The sequence below is a fragment of the Heteronotia binoei genome, chromosome 21 (assembly GCF_032191835.1).
Source record: "Heteronotia binoei isolate CCM8104 ecotype False Entrance Well chromosome 21, APGP_CSIRO_Hbin_v1, whole genome shotgun sequence".
In the NCBI taxonomy this organism is placed as follows: Eukaryota; Metazoa; Chordata; class Lepidosauria; order Squamata; family Gekkonidae; genus Heteronotia; species Heteronotia binoei.
Genome location: NC_083243.1, coordinates 168,014,559 through 168,040,458, shown reverse-complemented (window position 1 = coordinate 168,040,458; position 25,900 = coordinate 168,014,559). Strand labels below are relative to the sequence as shown.

The following is a 25,900-nucleotide window of genomic DNA, read 5'->3' as shown; positions in this document are numbered from 1 at the left end:
GAATGATGCTGAGAAGGGAAAAGTTTATTGTTCCATGGGAATGAAAGCTGCACAAACGGATCTCTTAAGTGGAATACAGAAAAGGGGAAAGATCATATGAAAAGTCCATGTCTGTATGAGATGAAAGGTGAAGGGTTTTATTGCTAAGAACAATGAGGTCAAAGGGAGGATGTTCAGTAAGCAAGAAAATAGATCAATAACAAATCCCAACCAGTCACTGCTTGATTTTTCCAAAGTGACATAACAGTAACTCTGTGTGCAATTCATCAAGTTTTATTATCATAATTCATCATGTATAGAATTACTCTAATCAAGTTCCAAAAGCATTCATTCAACCTGTCTAGTCTATTTAGTAGTCTCTTTTGTTTTATAAATACATTACAGGCAAGCAAGAGAATAAAGTGCTTAGCAAAGCCAGCTTCTTCCATTAGGATCCCCGGGTGCTCTTGATTGGTCGCCAGTATTTCCTCCCATCAACTGTGAGGAATGCGGCAACAATCAAGGAGGACAGGAGGGAGGATCATTATTGAACCTCTTCTGCTACCCTAGTAGTAGGTTGCTAGAGAAAAGGAGCAGGATAAGTTCAGCCACAGATGTCTCAAGGCTTCAGTGCAGCACATCACACTCACCAATGGAAACAGGGATGCTAGTATTTTGTCCATTGTTCCCATGTGCAAAAAAGCATCATAATCTAGCTTTCGATAAATCAGCTTTCCTGTGCTGACTTAAACAAACATCACTTGCCCCTAACTAACATACACCATACACCTAACGCAGCCATTCTGTACCTTCTGTGCATCTATTCAGAAAACAAGGGTTACAAACGTGAAAACCTAAAAGGGTGGAAATACACTGACAAGAGAAACATTCTGTGCTCTGTAGGCACATCAGGATGGAAAACTGCGTGGACACAAGACTGCACCTGAGAGCACTTGAGGCAGGGTTGGCGTCACTGTTCTGCTAGTCAGCATACTACTTCTGAGGCATGTCAAAGGCTACAATGTTCCCTCCATCTACTTTCCATTAATTTTTAGTGCCACAAGAATTCATATGCCTTTCTTTCCTGGCAAGTATATAGAATTATACACACACACATGCACACACGTGTGTGCATATACAAACACATGGAGCCGAATCTATATTACTGTCACTAAGTATGGGCACTTTCACACACAAAATAACACACTTTTGATCAACTTTCAATGCATTTTGCAACTGGATTTTACTGTGTGAAATGGCAAAATCTACTTGCATAGTCGCTGAAGTGGGCTGAAACTGTGTTATTTAGCATATGTGAAAGCACCATATGTCTCAAAGGTCTTAATTATTTGGAACAATGCCAGTTCACATTAGCAATGTGTCTGGACCTCAGCTTTACTACGGCTTGAATCAATTAACTGGTCAGTGCAACTGGCCACAAGTGGCTGCCTACAATCAATGCATACTGCTACATACACTGAACCTTCCAACAGCAGCATTCCTTCTGAGGTCTTACAGTCGATTCACATATGATACCAGTAATAATGCTTACACAAAGATGTCTTTCAGGATAACACCTCAGGTCTCAACAGCTAGCAAGAGTCAATTTCTCAGGTAATGCTGTAGAAGAGGAATCCTGCCTAGTGTCCCTGACTAGTATCCTGGCCAAGAAGGACCTCGAGGGGGTACAGGTGGTGGTGGATTACTGAAGAAAGGGTTTGGGTTTATGGGATATGGAGGCTGTGAGGGGACAGGGAAACTAGGCACTGGAGGCTGGGTAGGATATGGACACTGTGAATTCCCCCCAGATGAGAAATAAGGAGGCTGCAAAGGCTGAGGAAACCCTGGCACTGTTGATGGAGCCCTAAAAGGAGGCTGGGGATAACCAGGCCGAGGAGGAGGTGCTCTGGATGGAGACCAAGGGTTTGCCAGAGATGAAGATGAATCTCCTGCCTGAGAATGGGGAACTGAACTACCAGACGAGATTGGTGGGTATCCAGAACCTGCAGGCGGTTTATAAGGAAATGGGGACTGGATACTTGGCTGAGAGGAAGTAACATGGCCTGCTGTAACAGGTGTCGCTGCAAAAAGAGCTGGTTGGAGATCACCGTGAGCTAAAGGGCCAGTAGGCATGCTGGGGGTTAGACTGTAAGGTAAAGGAAAGGGCGGTCCTCCAGATAGGCCATTCTTTGGCTCCTGTTTTGCAGGCCCAGGTGATGTGTGAGAAGGAGGCTGATGGTTGAATTCTGAGCCCTTGGCTGGTTCTTGTGAAGACCGAGACTTCCTCAGAGTCTCCTGAAGTTTTTCCACTTTCACCCGGCGTACATGGGACAATTTCCTCATTGAGGAAAACTGCTCAAGGAATATCTCCAGAGGCACTTCGCCCTCCAGGAATTTTTCAGCCATTACCTAGAGAAGAAAAGACAAATCTAATTAATGCTCCTATTGGAGGTGATGAGCCAGGTTTTTTTGCTATGTTCTTCAAAATACTGTTGCAATGAAATTTCCTTATTCAAAGAAAATGCTGTTCATGCCTTCTTGGAAGTGTAAATTAGCATAAGAACACAAATACAGCCTACTGGATTAGACCAGTGGGCATCTAGGCCAGCATACTGTTTCATAAAGCAGCCAACCAGTCACCCTGGAAAGACATACAAACAAGGCACAGAGGCTAAGGCCCCCTGTTGCTGTTGCTTCCCAGCACTGGTATCCAGAGGTTTGCTGCCTTTGGACACAGAGGTTCCATTCAGTCATCATAGCCAGCAGCTACGGATGGACCTCTCCTCCATGAATCTGACTAACCTCATTTTAAAGCTATCCATGCTCATGGTCATCACCACCTCCACTGGCAGTGAATCTCACAATTTAATTACTCAATGAGCCAAGAAGTATTTCCTTTTGTCTATCTTGAACCTATTTCCCAAAAAATTTCATTAGGCATCACTATGAGACAGGGAGAAAAAACACCTCTTTCCACTTTCTTCATGCCATATGTAATTTTATAAACCTGTATCATGTGTCTCCTTAACCATTCCCCCCCTCCCCCACTCTCAGCCTGAAAACTCCCAGACTCTCCAGCCTTTCCTCATAGGCTTAATCATCTTGGTTACCCTCCTCTGTGTATTTTCCAGCTCTGTCACATACTTTTTGAGAACTACACATAGTGTTCTTCCTGAGGCCACGCCATAGCTTTATACAGCGCCATTACAATATTGGTCATCTTCAATCCCATTCCTGAAAATTCCTAGCAGTTTGCCTTTTTCACTGCTGCCATACACTGGGTTGACATTTTCATCGAGCTTTCTACTACAGCCCCAAGAACTCTTTTAGTCTCAATCCCATCAGCATATATTTACAATTAAGGGTTTTTTTGTTCTAGTATTTATCACCTTACAGTTGCCCACTGAACTTCATTTGCCAGGTGAATGCCCACTCACCACATTTCTAGAGATTCTCCTGTAGCTCTTCACAATTCACCTTGGTTTTCACCCTCCTGAATAAGTTGGTATCATCTGCAAATCTGGCCAGTACTGGCCCCAATACTGATCCTTGTGGGACCCTACTGCTCACTTCCCCCTGCTGCTATCTGTCCATTTATGCCTACTGTCTGTATTGACAAGACAGCTGGCTGTTCTGCCTCTGAAGGGACATAAGAACATAAGAGAAGCCATGTTGGATCAGGCCAACGGCCCATCAAGTCCAACACTCTGTGTCACACAGTGGCAAAAAATTTTATATACACACATACACTGTGGCTAATAGCCACTGATGGACCTGTGCTCCATATTTTTATCTAAACCCCTCTTGAAGGTGGCTATACTTGTGGCCGCCACCACCTCCTGTGGCAGTGAATTCCACATGTTAATCACCCTTTGGGAAAAACAGGTAGTCAGCGGAGTCTATTTTGTGGGGATGGAATGTTGGAGGGAAGCATAGGAGGAGTTCAGATCTGCCTCAGGGAGAGGGCAGTGATCGTTCAGGTCAGTAAAAATCTGTTTTTACCTGAAAGCATTAAACTATAATCCATACACTGAATCCATAACTAGCTTAAATTCATGTGCCTCAGCCAGCTAGGGTCAACTAATTATGTAGGTAGAAAGCCAGGAGGGGAATGGGGGCTATCCAATGTTTTGCAGGGAGTGCCGCATGTATGACCTGCAATAATGGGTTTAACTTAATGGCTGGAAGTTGCCAGTTGGATATTAGGAAAACATTTTTTACAGTAGTTGTTGTTCAACAGTAGAATCAGCTACCTAGGGAGGTGGTGAGCTTCCCCTCACTGGTTGTCTTTCAGCAGCAGCTAGACAAACACGTGTCAGGGATGCTCTAGATGATCCTGCATTGAGCAAGGGGTTGGACTAGATGGTCTGTATGGCCCCTTCCAACTCTGTGAGTCTGTGATTCTCTACCCACTGGGCAAAAATCATGAAGATGATGATGATATCGGATTTATACCCCGCCCTTCACTCTGAATCTCAGAGCGGCTTACAATCTCCTTTACTCTCCCTCCCCGCCACACCAGACACCCTTGTGAAGTGGGTGGGGCTGAGAGAACTCTCCCAGAAGCTGCCCTTTCAAGGACAGCTCTGTGAGAGCTATTGCTGACCCAAGGCCATTCCAGTAGCTGCATGTGGAAGAATGGGAAATCAAACCCGGTTCTCCCAGATAAAGAGTCTGCACACTTAACCACTACACCATTCTCAGGGAACAGGTTCCATTCCTTTGAGGCTAGGTTTGCCCCCCTGGAGAAGCTGAGGCAGAGAGAAAGAGGTTTGGAGATGAAATCTTCAGGGACTTACCAGAACAGTCCCATTCTTGTGCTGACAGCTCTTCTGCTGCTGTGCAGAGTGAAAGTCTTGCGAATATGTCAGTCTGAGGAGGAGGGATGGGATCCCTTAGAGGGTCCCCCTTCCTTGGGTGACAGACCAATATTGTCTCATACCAAGGCAATTCCTCTGGAGTTGAGGGGAGGTATGCTTTTTGGTAGTGGATGATTCAGTTATTAGGAATATTGGGAGTGGGGTCTGTGACAGGTGTTTTGACTGCATGGTGACTTGCCTGCCTGGTGCGAGGGTTGCGGGCATCACATGCTGTCTAGATAGGTTGACAGATAGTGCTGGGGAGAAGGCAGCAATCCTAGAGCATGTTGGCACCAATGACATTGGGAAATGAAGCTGTGTGGTCCTGAAGAAAAAAAGTAGGATACTAGGCAGAAAGTTAAAGGCCAGGTCCTCAAAGGTACCAATCTCAGAAGTGATGGGTTTCTAGCTGAGTATGAGGCACACATATACGTGGGGAAGGGGCTGCTGCCACCTGGAGAGAAGTTGCCCATAGGACAGCAGGTTTAGGCAGGAGATCAGACCATCAGTGATTGCTGAGACAGATGTTGCCTGATGTGCACCCATTCATGTTCACACCACACAAAGCGGCACAGAAGCATGTTTTGTCCCCTTTATTAAAATTCCTCCCTGAGCAAATTATATGCCAGACAAATTACTGTTACAGAAATACCAAGTTGCATGGAAGGGTTAGCAACAGCTGACAGACCAGTGCCTGGTGCCCTGATCTCCCATGAATTTTGCATCCAATGAGGTGCTGGTTACCAAGTGCCAACAGCAGTGATCTCAGGCATCCCAGTGCTGGTACTATTTCACTGTTTTGATGCTTTATTATAGTGCTATAGTGCTCTTAGCCCAATGTTAAAAAAAAAAGTGCGGGTGTGAAAATGGCGGTGCTCCCAGAACGCTATGGGGCATTTCACATAGCCTACCGTAGCGATTTCAACCTAAGATGGGTTGAAAACTGGAGGAAGCTGCTTTTTGTCAATGACTGAGGCATGCCTCAGTGCCAGGACAGCTGCAGGATTGTGAGAACTGGTAAAAATATTCCAGTAGCAGCCAGTTACTGAAACGGGTCTGTCTGAAACGACATCAGAAACCCGTTACTGTTCAGTAACTGGCCAGCTGCCATACCGGAATACTTAGGCTGTGTGAAATTCTTCTGTGTAAAGCAGTATTTCCTTTCGTCCATCTGGAACCTGCTGACCATTAGTTTCATTGGATGCCCTCAAGTTCCAATATTTTGCAAGAAAGAGAAAAATTTCTCTTCATCAATTCACTCCCCCTATGCATAATTGTATTAACCTCCATCCCCTTTAGTCGTCTCTTTTCTTAACTGAAAAGTTCCAGGGCTCTTCAGCCTTTCCTCATAGGGAAGATGCTCCAAATCCTTAATCATCCTGGTTGCCATCATCTGTACTTTTTCCAGCTCTACAATGTCCTTTCTGAGACATGGTGACGAGAACTGTACAATGTATTCCAAATGAGGCCAAACCACAGATCTAGACAGGGGCATTACAATATTGGTTGTTTCAGTCTCAATCCTTTTCCTAGTAATCCCTAACACACAGTCTTCCCCATCCTGAATAATTCTGTGTAATCTGCAAACTTGGCCACTACACTTATTCACTACTCAAATTAAATAGTACTGGTCCCAATACTGATCCTTGTGGAACCCCACTGCTTCCTTCCTTCCTTCCACTGTGAGAACTGTCCACTGCTTCCTACTCTTTTCTTCCTGTCATTTAACCAGTTTTTAATCCATAAGAGAACCTATCTTATCCCATGACTGCTAAATTTACTCAGGAGGAATCTTTGGTGAAGTACCTTATCAAAAGCCTTCTGAAAGTCTAGATATGTGATATCTACTGGGTCACCATTGTCCACGTGCTTGTTCCACTCGCGCGACAGACCTAGTGCTTTCCATGGCAGCACTGGGACTTTCCCAATATGTAACAGCGCCCACACACCAGGCTGGGCACACACTAGACCTGATCTTCGCGGCGGGAGTAACAGTGGGTCAGATATCTGCTGAGGCAGTGCCATGGTCTGACCACCAGGTCCTGAAGGCCCATGTGGACATACCACCCCTGTCCCGTTTAGGCGGTGAGCAGATTTTGGCTCGCCCGCGTAGTCAGATGGACCCATTGCGGCTTCAGATGGCTATGCAGGACCCTTGGCCTACCAGCGACTCGTTGGATGGACTGGTGGAGACCTGGAACAACCGGCTCTCCGAGGCCATCGACGAAATCGCCCCCAGACGTCCTCTTCATCCTCGATCACGATCCACTCCGTGGTATACCCCGGTGCTGCGATCGATGAAACGACGATTAAGACGACTAGAGAGACAATGGCGTCGCGCTCGTGGCAAAGCTACGAGAACATCATATAGGTCATTTATGAGGGCCTATGAGATGGCTATTCGGACTGCAAAGAAGAAACACTTTGCATCCAGAATCGCATCTGCGACCTCGCGCCCAGCACAATTGTTTAGTATAATTCGGTCATTAACAGAATTGCCGCAGGGCAAACAAAATAGTAGAGAATTGGAAATAGGCTGTGAGGCTTTTGCGAGCTATTTCACAGTTAAGGTCTCGTCACTCCGACACGACCTACCCGCCATAATTAATACAGTAGATGAACTTGGGGCACCGAGCACGTCTTCTGGTTCAATTCTGGATTCCTTCAGTCCACTCAGTCTGGAGGAAGTCGACAGGATCCTTGCAGCCGTACGCCCTACGACCTGTAGGTTAGATCCGTGCCCGTCTTGGCTTATAAAGGCTAGCCAAACGTGGCTACGTGAACCACTACAGGACATCATCAATAGGTCCCTGATTGAAGGGATCTTTCCCACACCTCTTAAAGAGGCAGTGGTCTGTCCCCTCTTAAAAAAACCATCAGCAGACCCGGCCACATTGGCGAACTATCGGCCGGTGTCAAACCTTCCCTTTCTGGGTAAGGGCATAGAGCGGGCGGTGGCGACTCAGCTGCAGGGATTCCTGGAGGACACTTCCGCACTGGATCCATTCCAGTCCGGCTTCCGGCCAGGTCACGGGACGGAGACAGTTCTGGTCGCCCTCATGGATGATCTTATGCAACATCTGGATCAGGGCGGCTCTGCAGTGCTGCTGTTATTAGATCTGTCAGCCGCTTTTGACACGGTTGACCACCAGCTACTGACTGACCGCCTCACCGATGTGGGGATACAGGGATCTGCCTTGCAGTGGCTGACTTCCTTTCTCCAAGATCGGAGACAAAGGGTGGTGATAGGGGAGGAAGCATCCCAGAGGCACTCCCTTAGTTGCGGGGTGCCGCAGGGAGCGGTCCTATCCCCGATGCTATTTAATATCTATATGCGCCCCCTTGCCCAGATTGTCAGGAGGTATGGACTGGGTTGCCATCAATATGCGGATGACACCCAGCTCTACCTATTGATGGGTGGCCAGTCTGACTGTACCCTGGAAAACCTAGACCTGGCATTACAAGCCGTGGCCTCTTGGCTCAGACTGAGTCGGCTGAAATTGAATCCGACGAAGACGGAGGTTCTCTACCTGGGTCGGGGCGGTCCAGGGAGAGAGATCCAGCTGCCGGCCCTTGACGGGGTGCCACTGATACCGGTCCCCAAGGCCAAGCGCTTAGGCGTGCTCCTTGAGTCCTCCCTTACAATGGAGGCTCAGGTGGCAGCCACTGTTAGATCTGCCTTTTTCCATCTTCGGCAAGCATGGCAGCTGGCCCCTTACCTGGAGCGCAGCGACCTAGCGACGGTAATCCATGCTACGGTCACCTCAAGAATAGATCACTGTAATGCTCTCTACATGGGGCTACCCCTGACGCTAACCCGGAGACTACAACTAGTGCAGAACGCTGCGGCACGGCTGTTAATGGGGCTACCACGACGGGAGCACATTCAGCCAGTGCTGAGAGAGCTGCACTGGTTGCCTGTTGTGTTCCGAGTTCGCTTCAAGGTGTTGGTACTAACCTTTAAAGCCCTTTATGGTCAGGGACCTGCCTATCTACGGGACCGCCTTTCCCCATATATCCCCCAGAGAGCACTGCGATCAGGGACAAAAAATCTGTTGTCTGCCCCTGGCCCAAAAGAAGCCAGGCTATGCGCAACAAGATCCAGGGCTTTCTCGGTGGCAGCACCAGAACTTTGGAACACCCTCCCAGAAGCTATAAGGGCCCTGAGGGATTTGTCGGCGTTCCGCAGGGCCTGTAAGACCAAACTGTTTAGACAGGCTTTTCTGGTTGACTGAAAATGGGCTGCCACCGGACATCCTACAGAAGCTGGCGATCATAGTCAGAACCCAATACCGCCAGACTGGATTGAGACAGCACAAATAGTTTTAAATTGATAAGTGAATTATGGTTTTATATGTTTTATGGAATTGATTGTTTTTATGATATTGTAAGCCGCCCTGAGTCCGCTTGCGGAGAGGGCAGGATATAAATGTAAAGTAATAAATAATAAATAAATAAATAAATTTGCTTCCTCAAAGAACTTCAAAAGATTGTGACATGAGGCAGGACTTCTCTTTGCAGAAGCCATGCTGATTTTCCTGCAGCAGGCTCTGTCCTTCTATGTGCCTAACAATTCTATCTTTGATTACCATTTCTAGTAATATGCCTGGGACAGGTGTTAGGCTGACTAGTCTGTAATTTCTGGTTCCCCTCTGGATCCCTTTTTAAAAACTGGTGTAACATTTGCCACTCTCCAGTCTTGATGACTAAGGAGGGGTATGATAAGAGATTTATAAAATTATCCCCTTCCAAAATATTAGAACTCAAGGGCAACCAATGAAGCCAATGGGCAGTATATTCAGGACAGACAAAAGAAAATACTTCTTTACACAACAAGCGATTAAAATGCGAAATTTGCTGCCAGAGGATGTAGTGATGGCTAAAAGAATAGACAGCTTTAAAAGGAGATTAAGCAGATTCATGGAGGATAGGTCTACCACTGGCTACTAAACATGGTGACTTAAATGAGCCTCCACATTCAGAAACAGTCAGCCTGTAATCCCAGAGCCAGGAGGCAACATCAGAGGAAGTCCTCACCCAATACACCCTGTTGCTGGCCCTCCGGATGAACTACTTGGCTACTGCAGAAGACAGGATGCTGGACTAGATGAACTACTGGTCTGATCCAGCAGGGCTCTTCTTATGTTCTTAATAAGGAAAATCCTTAAACTACTCCTGAGAAGGAATGGAGAGACAGTTCCCGTACTCATGGTGATGGTTGGTACCTATGTTGTGAGAGCTGGGGAGAGATACAGTCCTAAATGAAAGCCTAAATCAATAAAGCAAAGTCAAAATGTGGCAAAGCTCAGCTTCAGAGTGACCTTTTTAAGCAGAATTCCCAGCTTGAACATAAAAAATAAGTTTAATTTCCCCTTGAGTTTAAATCACAGGCTGACCTCAGATTCTTCTTCAATTTTCTGTCCTTCAATCTGCAGCAGATTTAACAGGGTGTCAGGCTGCACTGCAGTAGAGAATTTCTCTGTGGACGAAACAGAAAAGTATGTGTAAAAAGAGTCATACATAAATGAGCATTTCATTTTCTCTTAATCTTAATTATACTAGTGCATGATGAGATGCAAGCATGCACACATACACCAGAATTACAACCTTGTAACTAAGGCAAGGGACCTGTATCTGTAGGAATCAGCATTCTGGTACACCTCAGAACTAAGGAAGGACAACAGTGGTGGAGGGAGTGACACAGCAAAATTAACAGCTCTGTTCCGTACACTGCATTTGCAGGTACAAACGTCACCGGTATCATGAATGCACACCTTCTATTTATGCCCACAGAGACTACTAGAAGCAGGTACACAAGCAAAGCCCTTACACAGAGAGATGCTGTTTTTCTCAGTCACCCTCCTTCATCACCAAACACAAATGCAACAAAAGGACCTGCCTCTGGATCAGGTGAGGTCAACATTAAGGTTTACTCACACACCCCACTATCAAAATAAAATCACAGTAAATGGTTAGAGAAAGTCTATTTTCTAAATTGTTAGAGAAAGTCACAGTTAGAGAAAGCCTACTTAACCCACTCCCACCCATCCCAAGCTTCACTGGGAGATAAAGACCTGAATCTTTACCCAGTTTTGCCTTCTGCTCCTGACATCGCTCCACCAGCTTCTGCAGATCCTGATACTTATCAGAGAGGTTTGCACGTCCTGTTTCTAGCGGTTCCTGGAATGTCAGGTTCTGTTCTGCCAAGCTACGATTTGTGGCCAGAGCCATCTCTCTTTCCAACTGCAAATTCTGGACCTGAGAAAGATGAACCATATTTAGAGGGAAATAGCTCCTCTTAATTTCAGCACCCTTCACCCTTTGATTAATTTTAATGGATACCTCATTAGACTCCAGTGCCAAACGCTCAATCTCTTCTGAATCTTCCTGTAGTTTCTTCAGCTCATCTACAGTCTTGTCTTTGAATGTCTCCATCTTTAGGGGGGCTCATGAACTTCTCTGAAGTGAAAAAGAGAACACATGTAATAGCTGTTTTTGTGTACTTTTACATCATCAAGCCACAACAAGCAGAATCATAAGCCTGGTGCATTTAATTAAGTGTATTTAATTATTGAATTATCATTGATTTATATAGCACTATCAACTAAATAGTGCTTCTCAGAATTCAAGAAGATGGGTCAATATCTCCCTGCCTGTGAGTTCCAGCTCCTCCACTGCTGACTGCCCAAAGAATTCTACACTTTCAGATGGTTCTGGTTTTTTTCCCTTATACCTGGAAGTGTGCTGCCTGTCAAAATACTTTGTGTTGGCTTATCACCTCTCTTGTTTCCTAAGGAACTCTTTCAAAACTCAAAGTTTAAATGAACTACAACAATACCACTTCCCTATTGAAGCCAAGCCTAAGTTGTGTGCTTGCACTGAATGTCTTAGTTATCTCTCTCATGGCCATTTTAGAGTGTTAGAGTGACCCATCTTCTTGAATTCTAAAATGGCCATGAGAGAGACAACTAAGACAGAAATGAGAGATGGAGGCAGGGATAAAGAAGGGAAGACTATTCATTCAGTGCAAGTACACAACTTAGGCTTTCAGTTTTGAAAGAGTTCCTTAGAAAACAAGAGAGGTGATAAGCCAACACAAAGTGTTCTAACACACAGTATACTTCCAGGTATGCAGAAAAGCAAGAGGGAAAAAAGCAGAACCATCTGAAAGTGTAGAATTCTTTGGACAGCCAGCAGCGAAGGAGCTGGAACTCACAGGCAGGGAGATACTGGGATATGCGAATGGCAATATGGAGGTGAAGAGAGGCTACGGAAGGCTTTAAAAGTAAGGATGAGGAAAGGATGCAAGCGTATTTGAGGAAGGTAATTGCACAGAATTGAAGATTCCGCTGTCATTAAACACACTGAGCAAAATATATAGAAATTATATACAGAGGGGGAGCATGATGAGGCTCATCCACCTTTCTCCCAACTACACTCTTTGGTCATAATAGTGTAGCTGTTGTGTTAAAATGCCAGCCCCAAAAGACATGATCTTTACCTCTTGATTTTGCTAAGCATGGGACACATTACTAACACAGCGGAATTACATGCAAGTTATACATTATAACCATCATGCACAGGTAAAACAGGCCTGAGTGAACTTGACCCCAGGGGCCCACAATGACTCTTCACACATTGCACAGTGTTTGTAGAATCACTGCCCAATGTGTGAACAAAGTTTAGTGTTGCCAGCATCTCCACCACAAATTAGAACAAAATATACAACACTGATAAAATCTCTCTCTCTACTACAGTTTGCAGTCTTAAAATCCAAACTAGAGAAAAAGAAGAACCTATATATAGACAGTATCTGGACCAGAGAACTTTAAGAAAGGATAATACAATCCATTATGTATACACTGTCACTTGTATCTGTAAATCAATGGGTGAAAAAAACCAAACATACATACAAACCCCTTGTAGTTTTTTTTCTCCCTCTATTTCACAATCTAATTTAAAAGTGCATTTTCATTTTAAACAAAATGGAGATTCAAGCTAACCCTTTCTCAATACTTCTTGCTCACTTGCAACAGCCACTGTATAATTCTCTGTGTATTCATAGTTATTTACTTTTTAAAATAATTTGTGCCATAATGTGAGACCTACAAACACAGTGCCTTCCCCTTTCTTCTTCTACCACAACTCCTTGCATATTTAATTCAAAACATTCTGTCTTCATAACATCACATACTCCAGAAGCGCAAACCTGTTATTGTCTACTGTTGACTCTTCTATGTCTGATTCAAGTGAAACATTTCACAGTCTTGATTCAAAGGATTTTTCATCAGTATCTGGAAAACAATTCAAGACAAGCTTCTGTTTGAAACTTAAGTACTTCTCGGTGTGCATGAAACCACAGCTAGATGGAAGAAATCCCTTTTTAACCAAATAGGGATGGTGGAGAAATTCTAGTTCCACTGTTACTAACACTTTTGGGAAAGATCAACAGAGAATCACTTCACATATTTTTTAGGTGCTTTAAGGGTAAGCCTAAACCTGTTAATTATAAATGCAACGAATAGAATGGAAAACATCCATGTAGTGGTAAATTCATCAGGGAGCCATGACTGATCACCATTCTTTCTTGAGTATATGCCTATCATCAAGCCCAGTTTCCTCCTCTAGTACATGTGATATGGCCATGAGCATGCTAAAAAAAACCCAACAGTTCATTTAGCAAGCCCCTCGGTAAACTCCAGAAGGGACTGGGAAGAATCTGTCAGTTAGCAGATGTTGGCAAGGAAAAAAGAAAAGTACCAACAGTTGTAGCTCAGTGGTAGAGCACCTGCAGTGCATGCAGAAGGTCCCAGGTTCAATCCCAGGTAGTTTGTGGTGTGATGAGAGTAAAATATGCTCCAGAAGGGACAGAAAGCTGAAAGCAACTGCTCAAGAGCCAGATAGCTTAACAGTTTCCTGGAAAGGAGAATTTCCAGATTGTTCCTCCTTTGCACCATTATTCATAATCCCCAGTTTACTAACAAACCCACATATAAGCCTTTACTGCATAAATATGACGGGCATAAAGACCATGATGTCAACAAATTTGTTGCAAATACACTCCATAGTGGATTGTCAGGATGGGGAGGAGAGGAAGCCTGTTGTTAACCATAAATTAATTCACACTGGAAATTATTCTTCAGAAAATAGAACTATGAACCATCTAGGCTGGCATAGTGCCACTGACTAGTGTGAGGAGCATATGATGCCCACATATTAACTAAGGAGTTATGGACTAATAAGTGTGCCAGGGCATGAAAAAAAAATTAGTACAACGGCATAATTACCAGCAGGTCAGGTACTTTGGCTAAATGTTTCTAATGTCATCTGATCAGCGTTTTTTGTCTTTAATCCCGACTTTGGTGTTAATCAAAGGAAAGGCGTCAACAACCACCATGCCCAGTTTAATAAGAACCACAGATCTGCCCTAGAGTCCGTTTTCAATACCATTGTACAGCAGCAAAAGGCAGGAAAAAATACTATTGGGCTTGGGCATGTGCACGGAGCATTGCTACTTCTGCGTCCAATGACCAGAGTCACCCACTCAAGACTGGAACGCGCAGACCCCCGCCCAGGGGACGCGGCTTCCCCTCTTTTTGTTTTTCTGAGACGAAGGAAGCAGCGCCCGACTGCATGAGTCGCGCTCCCCACGCCTACAATGGACGCTTCCCTCGCACATGGCCCGCAACCACCCCTTCATCTGCCGCGCCTTCAGTCGGAGGGGAAGCAGAGCAACGAGAAGAAGCAGAAGGAAACCGGGGAGGAGGGTGTCGAGGGGCGCTGCCTGACTAAGAGGCTCCCAGACACTCCTACCTATGACCTCCTTTGTCCAATCAAACGTGAAACTCTTTGCCTTTTCGCATAAGATGGCGCAAGAAAGGGTTAAATGACAACTACCCGAATAATCGGAACTCACCTGTCAGAAGTCAAAACGAAACAGGGAGATAGGCAAGGCGAGGAATCCCCAACCACGAAGCGTTTCCTGCTTCCGGTTACAGGCCGGAAGCGATGTGTTGCGTTCGATTGTGAAGGGAAGTCGATCAAGGTCTCTTTCCGTCACTTCCTCCAGCGGCGACACTGATTTGGGTTGTCTGCAGAGCTACTGGCTTAAGGCGCGCTGGCTTTGGCGGCCATTTTGGTATAGGGCGGAGCTACACGGTCAGCGTGGGCGGCATTTCGGAGGACTCTGTTGGCGGGGGGGGGGGGGTACTTGCCGTAAACTCGAAAAGGCTGCTTCGCATGATATGGGGTGTCGATCCGGCCACGGGTAAAGTGGCTGATTCCCATGCACACAGCTCTAGGAAAGTAACTCTGCAATCCTATAAAATACTAGTTCTTGTTTTGCACTGACTTCCTGTAACTTCTGCCTTTTCGCTCTCTGTTGGTGGCGCGCACTACGCAAGGAGCTGTACTGTCGAAGGCTGACACTGGAACGAATTTTAAAGATAATACAGTATGATGTTCCGCCAAATGAACACAGCTATCCCTCTTGAATACTGGATATAGTAACTGCTTTTTCAGTCCATTGAAACAAATTGCTGTAGATTGGAGCAATTGCATAGAATTTGCAAAACTCTAAAATGAGTGTGTGGAATTCTTTTTATCTGAATTTCTGTGTACCTTTTGATGTTGGCACAATGTGAGGCTTTTATTTTAAAAAATCCTTAAAATTAGTTTTGCTAATGGGGGGTGGCTCATTTGGGGGTGGTAACTTTTATTAGGACAGGGTAAAAGCCTGAACAGCCTGGAATGGGTATAAAACAACGTAGACTGTCACAAAAAACAATGGGATGCAGCATCACAGACACTCAAGAACAATATTCTAGAACAGAAAAAGCAGAACTCACACGACCTTATTACCCCGTTTTGGGCCAAAATGCCTCCGGAACAGGCTGGAGTGGGCATCAAACAACCTGGGCTGCCACAAAAAACACTAGCATGCATCACAGACACCCGAGAACAATATTCTAGAACTGATAAAGTGGAACTCACATGTCCTTATTATCCCATTCCAGCTCAAAATGCCTCCGGAACACCCAGAACAGGCTGGAACGGGCATCAAACATTCTGGGCTGCCATAAAAAACACTGGGATGCATCAGACACTCCAGAACAATCATCTAGAACAGAAAAAGCGGAACTCACGTTCTTATTATCTCTTCCGAGCCAAAATGCCTCAGGAACACCCGGAACAGGCATCAAATAACCTGGGTTGCAACAAAAAACACTGGCATGCATCACAGACACTAGAGAAAAATATTCTAGAACAGAAAAAGCGAAACACACATCCTTATTACCCCTTCCTGGCCAAAAAGCCTCCGGAATGGGCCTCAAACAACCTGGGCTGCCACAGAAAACACTGGCATGCATCACAGACACTCAAGAACAATATTCTAAAACAGAAAAAGAGGAACTCACACGTCCTTATTACCCCATTCCAGGCCAAAATGCCTCTGGAACACCCCGCAACAGGCTGGAATGGGCATCAAACAACCTGGGCTGCCACAAAAAACACTAGCATGCATTGCAGACACTTGAGAACTATATTCTAGAACAGAAAAAGCAAAACTCACACATCCTTATTACCCCGTTCCGGGCCAAAATGCCTCCAGAACACCCTGGAACAGGCCGGAACGGGCATCAAACAACCTGGGCTGCCACAAAAAACACTGGCATGCATCACAGACACCCAAGAACAATATTCTAGAACAGAAAAAGCAGAACTCACACGTCCTTATTACCCCGTTCCGGGCCAAAATGCCTCCAGAAAACCTTGGAACAAGCATCAAACAACCTGGGCTGCCACAAAAAAAACACTGGCATGCATCACAGACACTCGAGAACAATGATCTAGAACAGAAAAAGCGGAACTCACATGTCCTTATTACCTCTTCCAGGCCAAAATGCTTCCGGAACACTCAGAACGGGCATCAAACAACCTGGGTTGTGACAAAAAACACTGGCATGCATCACAGACACTTGAGAACAATATTCTAGAACAAAAAGCGAAACTCACACCTCCTTATTACCCCTTCCGGGCCAAAATGCCTCTGAAACACCCCGGAACAGGTGGTAACAGGCATCAAACAACCTGGGCTGCCACAAAAAACACTAGCATGCATTGCAGACACTCGAGAACTATATTCCAGAACAGAGAAAGCAAAACTCACACGTTCTTATTACCCCATTATGGGCCAAAATGCCTTCGGAACACCCTGGAACAGGCCAGAACGGGCATCAAACAACCTGGGCTGCCACAAAAAACACTGGCATGCATCACAGACACTTGAGAACAATATTCTAGAACAGAAAAAGCAGAACTCACATGTCCTTATTAGCACATTTAGGGCTAAAATGCCTCCAGAACAGGGTGGAACAGGCATTAGAGAAATAATATTACTGTGAAAAACAGTGAGATGTGTTAACTGCACTATAGAATACTATTTTGGAAATCCAGACACAAAAATATTGTCTTCCAGGCCAAAATGCTCCTGGAGCACCCCAGATCAGGCAGAAGGGTCATTCAACAAATAGCAGTATAAAAAAAACCCAGTGGGATGCATGATAGGCACTTTAGAGGAATATTTTGGAAATCCAAATGCAGAAATGTCATGCATTTCTGTTCTGGGCCATAATGCCTCCAGAACACATTAATCTGCCTCCAGAACTTATTAATCTGTTCTGGGCCATAATGCCTCCAGAACACAACGGGATGGGCAGTCAAGAAACAATAGCATCACTGAAAAAGGTTGAATGCATTACAGGCACTCCAAAACAAAATTTTGGAAAACAAAACACAGAAAGAGTACACTTTTATTAACCCTTCCTGTCTTCAGGTAACAGTGCTTCATTTAACTTTCCAACCATTTAAAGCCAGTCTTTACTGGTTTTGTTCACATTAATCCACAGTGCACTAGGGACATCCCTCCACTGCTTTACTATTTTGATCTACTGCATGGATTAAGGTGGTCCTGCAGAAGTGGTATAGTACAGTGGTTGAGAACACCACACAAGGTTCACTTTTTGTCATGTTTGGTTAAAGAAGAATCTCTGCAAGCCAGCCTAGAAAACTAGTTCTGTTAGAAAACCTGGGACAACCACCACTAGTCTGAATAGATGCGACTGGCTATGTGGAGTAGTGCATAAACTGTATGACATCTCTGTTCTATTGTTAGTTGACTAAATACTGCACTAGGTCTTGTGGAATGTAAACAAACTGACTGATGTTTGAGTGGGGAACCTGCAAAAACCTTTGGGGAGCCCTTCCGCTACCAGCCCCTGGCCCTCTGCCGTGTAGCCTGCAGCTACTTGACCCATATTAGTTTAAGGCCATGATTTAAGCCGCAAACCACACCGGACAGGGGGCCTTGGATTTAAAAGTATGCCTGGTGCATTTTTAGCCTTGACCTTGTTGCCTGCCACTCCCACCTAGTCCTCTATTGTTCTCCCCTCCTGTAATCTGACCAACTGTCCTTTCCACAGCGCTCTCTACCTTTTCATGGGAATCTCCAGGTGCTAAGGCGACACAACTTTTCAGACAATTTTGTGTGATGCCTGAGCAAGTGGAAACATTGAAGGAGGCTGAAGTTGGTTTCTTGTTCACAGATCCTTATTCGTTCCCTATCCATTCCTTATTCGTGAATTCAACCAAAAACACTGGAGAGAGTTTGAAAGCTCTGAACCACAAAATAAGGCCTGGACTCCCATATATCATACACCCCCTTGTTCAGGGGACTTTGCCCTTCAAGAAGACAAGTGCTGCCTCATGGTCCAATGAGCAGTTCTCATGCTAGCTGCTCCAAAACAAGGTGCCCCCAGGATACTTAAACAGAAAGACACTGGGGAAAGGCTGTACTCCAAAACAATATTTGGACCACCCCAAGTGACACATCCCCACACTCGGGACACTGTCCCCTGCAAAGAGACATGCAGTGATGCCCGGTCCAAACACTGGTTCCGGTGCCACAAGCTTCCATTGCGAGTGCCACCTAGAAGCCTGTGTTCCAAAGGAGATTTGAATAAGGAACTGTTTTGACTGCTTGCCCTCTGTCTGCACCCCCAAAATACACTATGGACCACCATATGCCATTCAACCCCACATTCAGGGGACTCCACCCTTTGAGAGGACATGCATGGTCCAATGAGCAGTTCTCGTGCCAGCTGCTCCAAAACAAGGTGCCCCCAGGACACTCAAAGAGGCAGACTGTCACGGGCTGGGGCCGGGTCAGGCTAAGTCCAGGGGCAGTCCAAGGTCTGTAGCTGGTGAGCAAAGAGGGTCCAAGGTGGCAAAACCGAATCACAGTCCAGGTATCTCAGGTCAGAGGTTCAGAAGCCGAAGTCAGGGGGTCCAGAAGTCAAAGTCAAAGCCAAAGTCGAGAGCCGAAGTGGATGCTAGAACGTCAGGTAAGTGACTAGTTGCTTCCACAAAGCCTCCTCCCAAAGCCCACAGCTATATAGCCCTCTGCTGTCTGTTGCCCATTTGGGCTAATTGCAGGCTCAGAGAGGCAGCCAGGATCCTGCTGAGACTCAAGCATCCTCACTCCTAGAAGGGCCAGAATCCTTTCAAAACTCAGGGCTCAGGGAGCGTCTTGCTCGTGAGCGTGCCGCCCTCCTCCGATCCCTGAGGTCCTGACGAAGGTGGTCACGCACACGAGCCACCCGAGAGGGCGAGGCAGGGGGGCTTGGATCTTCTCCAGCAGGAGGCAGGGGCACTGGTGCAGGTGGCAGGGGCACAGTTTCTTCTGCAGGCTCAGCTTCTTCTGCAGGGTCCCCAGTACCCATGACACAGACACTGGGACCAGGTTATACCCCAAAACAATATCTGGATCACCCCAAGTGACACATTCCCTCGCTCAGGACATTATCCCCTGCAAGAAGACATGCAGTGTTGCCCAGTCCAAAAACCCTGGTCCTGTGCCACAAGCTTCCACCTAGAAGCCTCTATTCCAAAGGAGATTTAAAGAAGAAACTACTGCAAAGACCACTGTAAAGGCGTGTCTTCAAAGTGCTAATGTACCACACCCAAGTCCCAAACATCATTCTAGTTTGCTCTTTCAATTTGTTAATTTCACTATTTTGCAGTCAAAATAACAGCAAACTAGAATGATGTTTGGGACCTGGGTGTGGTACATTAGCATCAAAGGTGGGGTAAGAATCCATTGAGCCCTGATGGGTCCATCGTAGTGAACTTGAGAATGAATTCAAATTTAGAAATTTCATTTTGTTACCATGAATTGAAGCTTGGAAGGCTGTTAATCCCTATTCAGAACCAAAATGACTTTAACCCTAAGGGGGTCTGCAAGCTGGCACATCACTGGGAGAGGTTCCTTTATCCAATGTACTTTGAAAGACAGGCCTTTACAGTGGTCCCCCAAAACAAAGTGTGTAGTGCCATACGTTTTAGAAGCTGGTATGAGCTCTTTGGACCATGAGGCAGAACATGTCCTCTCGAAGGGCAGAGTCCCCTGAATGTGGGGTTGAATGGCATATGGTGGTCCATAATGCATTTTTGGGGTGCAGACAGAGAGCAAGCAGTCAAAACAGTTCCTTATTCAAATCTCCTTTGGAACACAGGCTTCTAGTGGCACTCGCAATGGAAATTTGCGGCACCGGAACCATTGTTTGGACCGGGCAGCACTGCATATCTTTTTGCAGGGGACAGTGTTCTGAGCATGGAGATGTGTCACTTGGGATGGTCCAAACATTGTTTTCTGGTACAGCCGGGCACCGGTTTCTGCCTCTTTGAGTGTCCTGGGAGTGCCTTGCTCTGGAGCAGCTGGCATGAGAACCATTCTTTGGATCAGGAACCAGCACGTGTATTCTCAAAGGGCAGAGTGCCCTGAACGTGGAGGTGTATGGCATGTTGTGGTCCATATTGCTTTTTGGGGTGTGAAGGGCAATCAATCAAAATAGTTCCTTATTCAAATTTCCTTTGAAATACAGGCTTCTAGGTAGCACCCCAATTGGAAGCTTTTGGTGCCGGAACCACTGTTTGGACCAGGCAGCACTGCATGTCTTCTTGAAGGGGACAGTGTCCCGAGTGTGGGGATGTGTCACCTGGGGTGGTCCAAACTTTGTTTTGGGGTGCAGCCTGTCCCCAGTATCTGTCTAAGTGTCCTGGGGGCACCTTGTTTTGGAGCAGCTGGCACAAGAACCGCTTATTGGCCCATGAAGCAGCACTTGTCTTCTCGAAGGGCAGAGTCCCCTGAACAAGGGAGTGTTTGATATATGGGGGTCCAGACCTTATTTAGTGGTTAATATAAGTGCACAGTATTTCTGCATTTGGATTTCTAAAATGTTCTGGTGCGCCTTCAAAGAATCCCACTTTTTTGGTGCTAGGCTTTCTTATTAAATGCTCATTCCAGCCAGTTTGGAGGTGTTCTGGAGTAATTTTGGCCTGGAACAGGAAAATAACAGTATGACATTTTTGCATTTGCATTTCCAAAATGTTCTTCCATTGCCTATTCCGAGGTGTTTTGGAGGCATTTTGGCCCAGAACGGGGTAATAAGGATGCGTGATCTAGAATATTGTTCTTGAGTGTCTGTGATGCATGCCAGTGTGTTTTGTGGCAGCCCAGGTTGTTTGATGCCTGTTCTGGGTGTTCTGGAGGCATTTTGGCCCGGAATGGGGTAATAAGGACGTGTGTGTTCCTCTTTTTCTGTTCTAGAATATTGTTCTCAAATGTCTGTGATGCAGGCCAGTGTTTTTTGTGACAGCCCAGGTTGTTTGATGCCCGTTCTGGGGTGTTCTGGAGGCATTTTGGCCTGGAACGGGGTAATAAGGATGTGTGATTTCCTCTTTTTCTGTTCTAGAATATTGTTCTCGAGTGTCTGTGATGCATGCCAGTGTTTTTTGTGGCAGCCAGGTTGTTTGATGCCCGTTCTGGGGTGTTCCGGAGGCATTTTGGCCTGGAACAGGGTAATAAGGATGTGTGATTTCCTCTTTTTCTGTTCTAGAATATTGTTCTCTAGTGTCTGTGATGCATGCCAGTGTTTTTTGTGGCAGCCAGGTTGTTTGATGCCTGTTCTGGGGTGTTCCGGAGGCATTTTCGCCCAGAATGGGGTAATAAGGACGTATGAGTTCCACTTTTTCTGTACTAGAATATTGTTCTCGAGTGTCTGTGATGATCCCACTGTTTTTTGTGGCAACCCAGGTTGTTTGATGCCTGTTCCGACCTGTTCTGGAGGCATTTTGGCCCGGAACGGGGTAATAAGGACGTGTGAGTTCTGCTTTTTCTGTTCTAGAATATTGTTCTTGGGTGTCTGTGATGCATGCCAGTGTTTTTTGTGGCAGCCAGGTTGTTTGATGCCTGTTCTGGGGTGTTCCGGAGGCATTTTCGCCCAGAATGGGGTAATAAGGACGTATGAGTTCCACTTTTTCTGTACTAGAATATTGTTCTCGAGTGTCTGTGATGATCCCACTGTTTTTTGTGGCAGCCCAGGTTGTTTGATGCCCGTTCCGGCCTGTTCCAGGGTGTTCTGGAGGCATTTTGGCCTGGAACGGGGTAATAAGGATGTGTGAGTTTCGCTTTTTCTGTTCTAGAATATAGTTCTCGAGTGTCTGCAATGCATGCTAGTGTTTTTTGTGGCAGCCCAGCTTGTTTGATGCCCATTCCAGCCTGTTCCGGGGTATTCCAGAGGCATTTTGGCCTGGAATGGGGTAATAAGGACGTGTGAGTTCCTCTTTTTCTGTTCTAGAATATTGTTCTTCAGTGTCTGTGATGCATCCCAATGTTTTTTGTGACAATCTACATTGTTTTATGCCTGTTCCGTTCCGGCTTTTACCCTGTCGCACTTTTATTTGCCTTTATCACAAGCAGAAGTTAGCAGGTGAAGCTTTTCCCAGCACTGAACTGAAGTAACAAGGAGAGCTTTAGGGTTTGTAGAATCTTTCGGGCTCAAGTGCCGTGTTCTACTGGAGAAAGTTTTTCTTCCAGACGCTTCGTTCTCGGCTGCGGAGAACATCCTCAGTGGCGTTGCAGCCGGAGCAGGCGCTCTGACCTTCATGGCTGCTGTGCATTGAGTGAGAAGTGAATACAAAAGAAAGATTCTAAAAACCCTAATGATGTTACCAGCCGTGAAAACCTGAAATCTTTGATAAGGAGAGCTTTATCTGCTGAGTTTGTGGGTAGGCATTAAAGGCACTAGAGCATTGCTTGTAGAAAGAGCTAGTGATGCCTAGTTGTAGTCTGCTTTCTGGACTGCTCCCATAACCAAAATAGCATGCATACATGCTAAAAGAAATAATGGGATCCACTGATTCCTTCCCAAGCCTGTAGGAATTAATTGAGTTTCTAAATGGCCATTAGAAAGTAATGTAATATAAGGTTGGTTGCTAAGATGCTCTTTAGTTTACAGTTGGCAGACCATCATTCTTCTCTCCCCTTCCACCTAAGCATTAGTAAAAATTCTAGAAGGATTATAGGTCCAACATTCAACCCAATCAGGTATTAAACTTAAATAAATAAGACTGGGAAAAACATGTTGGTATTCTTGTATTCAATTACTTGCCAATAATGTTGTATTGAATAAACATTTGTGAATGGTGCTACTGGACTCAAATGTCTATATTTGAATGATGTTTACCTTACCAATTTCATTATGCTGCAACCCATGTTGACCATCTTGTGCTTTTCTACCAGACTGATCAGGACGACTGTATGCAATGCAGTCTACATAGCTTGTCTCATGGTGAGTGTGCAGTGGCCTTAGACCACTGCCTGTATTCAAACTTTTACGCTACTATGTCACACTGAAGAGTCTGGAAGGCTGTCTTAATGGATATGTCACTATCAATTATTTGTATTGCATATGTTTAACACATAGAGGAGTTAAATTCCTATTCATACTGGTAACTGTATGCTGTATGCTTTATCATCATGTGGCACAAACTTGATCAGCATTGGATGTAACACTCTTCACTAACTGCTGTTAAGGTCTCTGGGGACAAAGATTCAAGAGCTCTTTGAGAGAACACATTTGTTGCCTATAATAACAGAACTGCTTACTTTCCTTTGCTGCTATGAGTCCTGCAAAGCAAAAGATATGAGTTCAATATCTTTAGTTTATCCAATACAGGTTCAGAGGTTACTTGATTATAGTCTTGTGCCTGCTGTTCAGAAAATACTGGGTACTTAAACACTCCAGTCTCTAACCAAGAAGGAAAGGAATTGCAAATGGTTAAATTACCAGTTACTGGGTTGTAGATGGAGAGACTGTAGTTTAATTTTCAGAGGAAATGAAATGGTAAATACATATGTCCAGATTTTTGAATGGGAAGGAAGGACTAGATAGGAAAATAGAAGAGGTCATGAAGAAGCTATGATAGAGCCCTGAGAAAATGAATGTGTCTTATAAACAACATAAATCAATACAGCAACAAATAGGATAGCACTTAAGAGTTGCTTGTTCTGGTGATATTTTAATTAATCTGAGTATGTGACCACTATGCAATAAAACTTGATTGGCAGATCAACTGACATTCTTCATCTAGGTGTATTAGGGTTACCAGCTCCAGTTTGGGAAATACCTGGAGATTTGGGAAGAGGTGGGATCTCAGCAGGATGTGATACCATACAGTTCGCTCTCTGAAACTGCCATTTTCTCTTTAGTATAGAGATATGTTGTAATTCCAGGGAAACTCCAAGCTCTGCTTGGAGGATGGTCATCTGCACATAGAAGGAAGGCTAGAACCTGCCATTTATTTTCTGTTTGCAGGATCTTAGTGATCCTGGGGCTCTGGCAAAAGTCAGGAATGGGCCCCCACTTAACCCACTCTGAATAAGAATATGGGAAGTCCCCAGCTTATAAGAGGGTTGCATTCCAGAAGGCTTTCTTTGTTTTTTTGTAAGTCAGGTGTTCAGAACCCAGGATGCTGTTTCCTGTAGAAAGACAGGTACTAAGTTTTCAGGTTAGCACACAGAAACTTAGAATAGCTGAAATGTTGTATGTTTCCAATAAGAAACAGGAAAATAATACTATTATATGCAGTAGTTAAACAAGACAAGAATTGTTTTTGCCTGCTGCTGCTGCCTTGCTTACAGAAAGCTGATTTAATTAGAGAAGGTTAAGGATGTATGGTGCAAATCAAATGTTATGGAAAGGGGGGGGGGTCTTTCAGATCTGAAGCTAAAATGCTTTAGCTTTTTGAGCAGCACCTTCGGAAAGAATTTTTAAAAACATGAGGGGGAGAATGGCCAGTTCAATACAACAAATCAGAAGTAGTTTGCTGGAACTTTGTCTCTGATCAAAGAATGAAAGTCAAACTATCTCTACTAACAAGCCACACATAGTACCAGGCAACAGCTGATAAGTAGCTAATCTTTCAAATAATATTTAGCTTCATGCCATTTTCATCAATTAAGATAAAGGAACAAATATACTTTAATAGGACATCATGGCAATATCAGATTGATATAAAGGTCACCTCAGTCCTTCAGCCATTTTGTTCCTGGTCCTGTGGAAATCATCATTAGTTTTGTGATGTTTGCTTGTCCATAGCAGTTCAGGATCTTGATAGCATAGTAAATTCTGTTGTCAACGCACAAAGTTCTGGAATAGAGGACCTCTAGATAAACAACTCCACTTTCCAAGCTGTTCAAGATAGCGGCCTTGTCCAGTACGAGGAGAACCAGAGGGAAAAGCCACAACCTCACTGCTTTGGGCAAATGCAATCCTCACTTCAGCCCTAGCAGGAACCCCTAAGAGCTGGGGCACCACATGGGCTGATGGCAACACAAAACTCAACATTACTGTGGAACAGCTCAAAGAGAGAAAGGGGCAAATGTTACTAAATAACTGAGCTATTGCTGCTGTGGGAGAAACCACCTTGTTTCTTTCCTTTTGGGACAGAGTGGAATATTTGATACCTGAGTTGTAAAAACAAAATGGCTCCAGAGGATTACAAAATGGAGAAGGGGAATTTTGTCACTTTTCACATCACCACCACACTCCAATTAATTGTAACGCTATCAGCAATTTCATATATTACACAGCAGCAAATCCAGATTTTCTACTAAGCACCTCATTGCAGGGAGCTGTAGTCAACCTCAGGTCTTGAGGGCC

The 25,900-nt window shown here is 45.0% G+C and overlaps 1 protein-coding gene across 2 annotated transcripts; it reads right to left on the bottom strand.

The window, feature by feature from the left end:
* VPS37C (VPS37C subunit of ESCRT-I) lies at positions 1 to 14,855 on the bottom strand. Of its 2 annotated transcripts, XM_060262560.1 has the most exons (6): positions 14,755 to 14,855; positions 13,048 to 13,132; positions 11,181 to 11,297; positions 10,925 to 11,096; positions 10,235 to 10,317; positions 1 to 2,388 (listed from the first exon to the last, which is right to left on the bottom strand). In XM_060262560.1, exons 3-6 carry the CDS (start codon positions 11,271 to 11,273, stop codon positions 1,633 to 1,635), a joined length of 1,104 nt encoding a protein of 367 aa, XP_060118543.1. In that variant the 5' UTR covers positions 11,274 to 11,297; positions 13,048 to 13,132; positions 14,755 to 14,855; the 3' UTR covers positions 1 to 1,632. The 2 variants fall into 2 exon arrangements, with proteins under 2 accessions (XP_060118543.1, XP_060118542.1); XM_060262559.1 differs by lacking the exon at positions 14,755 to 14,855 and having other exon boundaries at positions 13,048 to 13,202.
* Positions 14,856 to 25,900: the final 11,045 nt, after the last annotated feature.